At 37.9% G+C, this 4,779-nt stretch overlaps 1 protein-coding gene across 3 annotated transcripts in view; it reads left to right on the forward strand.

Annotated features, from left to right (window-relative positions):
• Positions 1–4,779, forward strand: part of SLC25A12 (solute carrier family 25 member 12) — a 146,804-nt gene that overhangs the window by 106,036 nt on the left and 35,989 nt on the right. For all 3 annotated transcript variants that reach the window (XM_006141477.3, XM_006141475.2, XM_027776035.1), the window contains one exon: positions 2,777–2,858. In XM_006141477.3, the coding sequence (XP_006141539.1) occupies positions 2,777–2,858 (82 nt within the window). The remainder of the gene's footprint in view (positions 1–2,776; positions 2,859–4,779) is intronic.

Raw genomic sequence — 4,779 nt, forward strand, 5'->3', positions numbered from 1 at the left:
CACCTTTTCCTTTGGCCCATTTGCTCACGGTAGGCAATCTTCTTAGTGCTGAGTATTTTCTTTCAGCCTAAATGCTAAAAATTCAGTACACAGTTGTTAATAGGGATGACAGCTATAGTAGCATTTCATTTATGAATATTCATGAAGTGAAATCCATAGCATTAATTACATTAATTTACATACCTGAATACAAGTGAACCATAAGTTATAGTGATAACTAAGCTTTAAAAAAAATCTTGGTAAGCATATATTGTATATTTTCTTATAAATGCTATTAATAAGGGTGGAGCTGACATTTCTGTCAAAAGGCATTTGGGTATTTATAGTAAGAAATGTTTTTAGCTAAGAATTAAAGCTCAGTATAATCCTTCAGTTTTCATAGGATTTTGTAGGGCTTATAAACATTCTTTAAAGGAAGCGAGTATAAAGAAAAATGTATGTGTTTGAGCACAGGAAAAACGTTTTATATGAATAAGGGAATTAGTGGTTACTTGGTGTTTACTTGGGATCGTAACCTCTTTATTCAGTGAGTTCTAATTCAACATATTCTTAGAGGACACATGATTGAAAATAATTCATAATCTATGACACTGATGCTTATTTTCATCCTGTTGTGATTGAAAAACTTCAATTTTGGAAAAATTCTGTATGCACATGTTTAAGAAGTTAAAAACATTTGTGTTTTAACATGTGGCATAACAGTACATTGACTTTAGAGGATCTTAAAATTTAGTCCAAAATGCCTGTCTTGGTCTGTTCAGATGGCCGTAACAAATTGCAGCAAACTGGGAGTTTTAGACAACAAATAGCTATTTCTCACAGTTTTGGGGACTGGGAAGTTCGAGATCAAAATTCCTGGTGAGGACACAGGGCAGTCTTTTCATTTTATCTTTGCCATATGAGAGAGGGAGATGGGCCAGGTGGGGGGTATAAAATAGGATTTCACCTCCATCTCTCTTTCTTTTATTATTATTTTTTAATTTGCTAGAATGCATGTGCACCTGCCAGAAAGAGACAGAGAGATAGAGAGAAAGGGAAAGCAAGAAAGCACCCCTCATGGGGCATGGTGATACCACAATCCCTTCTCCATCACTCCTTCCTTTTGGGATTTTGGCTACACATATACACATGCCTGGTGCTTTTTAAGCCACCGGGTCCGGGATGCGAACCGCAGTGGACTACGTGGGAGTCCAGCAACATAGCCATTACGCTAACTGCTGGTTCCCATGCCTGGTATTTTTCAAGCCAGTGGTGTGGGACTCAAACTGCATGGTTGACCATGTGGGATTCGGCTCCATTATTTTTTTTTTGAGAGGTTTTTGTTATAGGGCGCTTACTCTCGCCAGACAGAGACAGAGAGATAGAAAGCGAGAAATCACCCCCCGGCGTGAGTTTTAAGCTACCGGGTCCGGGACTCCAACCGCAGTGGACTACATGGGAGTCCAGCCACATAGCCATTACACTAACTGCTGGTCCTGGGATCCGGCTACTTTAACCACTAGGCCACTGGCTGGCTCTCATGTCTCTTCTTATAAGGGCATACTCTTGTCATGAGGGCTCCACTCTCATGACCTGATTATCTCCCAAAGGCTCCGCCTTCAACTATCACTTTGGAGATTAGTGTTTCAACACATGAACTTTGGGGGCCCATAGCAATGTCATAACTTGAATTTGTTCAAAATGTGTGATGTTAAATATCCTGATGACCACAGATTGTGTTTATGTTTTTATCTATTATCTTTGAAATAAAGTATTAACATTAACTTTTTAGCCTCACCGTGGAATAAAATGTTTAGGCAACATTTGAAAAACTAAGAGAAAAATAGTCTGTAACATAATACTTTAATATCGAAAGGGTTTTTGTATTAATAAATAGAATATAAAATTACTTTAAAATATTATTTATCTTATTCTTTTATAATTTCCATTTTTGTATATGCTTTAAAGTATTATAGAAATTTTATAATGTATATTAAATTTATACATATATATAATTAATATAGTGGAGAATATCTGACCTTTTTCTCATACTTATTTTAAAACTCATTCAAGCTCTAGTTTTTTTTTTACAGTCTCTTTATGATAAAGCAAAATTTAAAATTTTATACTGTTGACATAGCATGACATATTTTCATAATGAAAATATTAAAGACCAAGGCTGATATACTAATACAGACAAATTATTCCAAGTCTTTTATGCCGTGGAATACCTGTGAAATACTATTCTGAACCATACTACCAATAGGGCTTTTCCCTTTGCTTTATTTTATAATCATGAATTTTGTTTGAGCTAGGGGTTTGGCTAGGACAGTGCTCCTTAGAGAGATTATGTTCGGTATTCTCCAATCAGTGTAATTCTTATATGTTTAATAAAGATTTTTAAATTTGAAGTTAAAGAATAGGGGGAAAGATTTTGTACCTGAAATGTTTCTTTACCTAAAAGATGAACCGCTATCAAATAACAGTGCTTTCCCCAATAGTAGCAGATAATGTGGCATTAATAGGCTTGTGTAAAATAGGGAAGGAGAGCTGCTGTATCTGGCTGAATGTGGTTTTTAAATGCTAGTGATGGCGGTACTATTTTAAAATACATTGCTTCCTTTTTTGGCTACATGAATATCCTATTTTGTTCTTTAGAAAAGAAGATGTTACCTTATCAACAATATCCCATTTAGGGTTATTTTTTTTTCTTATCTTAAAATAACCCAATTGTAGCTTTTTTTCACTGACTGTATGCTTTTCTAGAATTTTTCACGTGCTTTCTTCTTCCCTGCAGCAATCTCCCGGGTTGGGCAGGCCTGTCTGGCTTCAGATTGCGGAGTCTGCTTACCGGTTCACTCTGGGCTCGGTTGCTGGAGGTGAGTGACATGTCAGCGTGCTGTTTCAGGCTTGTGTTAATGTAATACTATCTCACGAGACTGGGACAGATCAGCAAAGGTGCAGCTCATTGTTCCCGCGGGTCACGGCAGCGGGGCTTTCTGAAGTCTTCTTTATTTTTACCTGTGATCAGAGGACTTGTCGTAGCATGGCTGTGGCCCCTCTGGCTCCAGTCTGTCTTCAGGACAAAACCTCTGTAATGATGTGAACGTCTGGGAGGCAGGACTGCACTCTCCTTAATTATACTGGTTAAGGCCAGTTTGAAAAAATTGAGAATAATACTGCGTTTATGGAGTTGGGCACAGGAGCAGGTAGGAAGTCAGGATTTGCAAGACGAATCCCAGAATCTCATGGAATAAAGAAGCCTCTCAACGTGATTCACTTCCGCTTTTCTGCTTGAATTTTTTTCCTTTGCCTTTAACTGGTTTAAGATCATTAGACTTGTCATTTACTTGCTAAAACAAACCTCCTCTCCTCTTCCCCACTTCCAGCCAAAGTTTGAGGGACTGTTTTTGCTTAAATACTCCACATAGAAAATGTGTAGAATCCAAAGTTGCTTTGTTAAGAAGCACCTAGCAGGTGTGATTTATGATTTTAAAATAAACCTAAACTGATAAGACTATTATTTTTTCTTTTCAGTCTGTTTTAGAAGTTACAAAGCATGTTTTAGTTTTCAACAGTTGAAAAATATAATATTCTAGTTCATGCAATAAATTCTTCAGTCTCTGAGAAATTCTAAAGGGTAGCCTTATTTTTGTTTTATTCTTTTTTTTTTTTTTTTTTTGAGAGGTTTTTGCTATAGGGCGCATGAGCTCGCCAGACAGACAGAGAGATAGAAAGCGAGAAATCACCCCCCAGAGGGGATGGCCACACCGCAATCCCTTCTCCTCCATTCTTGTCTCGGGATCTTGGGCACGCACGCACACGCGCCTGGCGTGAGTTAAGGGTAGCCTTGTTTTTTTTAAACCAAATTCTTTACCTAAGGATAGGATCATACTGAAATTTGTTTCCAGGGTCAGCCTAAGGCCTGGTGATTAAGGTAGATGAATCCCACATGGCTGACTATAGGGTTCAAGTCCCAGAGCCTACACATATACATGTATGCTCAAAATCTCAAAGGGGGGAGAGATGGAGGAGAGTTTATGTGTGACCGTTCCTGATAGTGGGTGCTTTATTGCCCCAGCCACAACCCTTCCCTCTGGTGCCCTCCAGAATGAAGGAATAAAAGAAAATAAATCTGTATCCAATATTATGTTTGTAGCTAAGATTACAACCTAATCTGGAAAGATTAGGTTACCAGAAATCTTCAGTAAACTAAATTTAAAAATTATAGCTATTGGGGCCAGCATGTGGCATGGTGGTTAAGGGTGCTGGATTCCCACATGACCGACCATGGTTCAAGTCCTGGACCTGGTGGCTTCCTTTCTTACTTTCCTCTCTCTCTATCCCTTTCTGGTCAAATTTAAATAAATAAAATAAATAAATAAATAAATAAATAAAGTTAAATAATTCTTTAAAAAAAGGATTGCCATCTAGTGTACATATATAGTAATTTAAAGAAGTAACCAGCATATTTAGGCATTTAATGGAAAATATTTTTAAAATATAATAGTTTAATATTGTTGTTAAAGAAATTGAATGTTGCTGGGAACCAGCAGTTAGCGTAATGGCTATGTTGCTGGACTCCCATGTAGTCGACCATGGTTCACGTCCCAGACCCGGTGGCTTAGAACTCATGCCCGGCATGTATGCGTGCGTGCCCAAGATCCCGAGAGGAGAATGGAGGAGAAGGGATTGCAGCGTGACCATTTCTCGCTTTCTGGCTCTGTGTCTCTCTCTGTCTGGCGAGTGCATGCGCCCTATAGCGAAAACCTCTCAAAAAAAAAAAAAAAAAAAAAAAGA

The sequence above is a fragment of the Tupaia chinensis genome, unplaced genomic scaffold, assembly GCF_000334495.1.
Source record: "Tupaia chinensis unplaced genomic scaffold, TupChi_1.0 Scaffold000056_1, whole genome shotgun sequence".
In the NCBI taxonomy this organism is placed as follows: domain Eukaryota; kingdom Metazoa; phylum Chordata; class Mammalia; order Scandentia; family Tupaiidae; genus Tupaia; species Tupaia belangeri.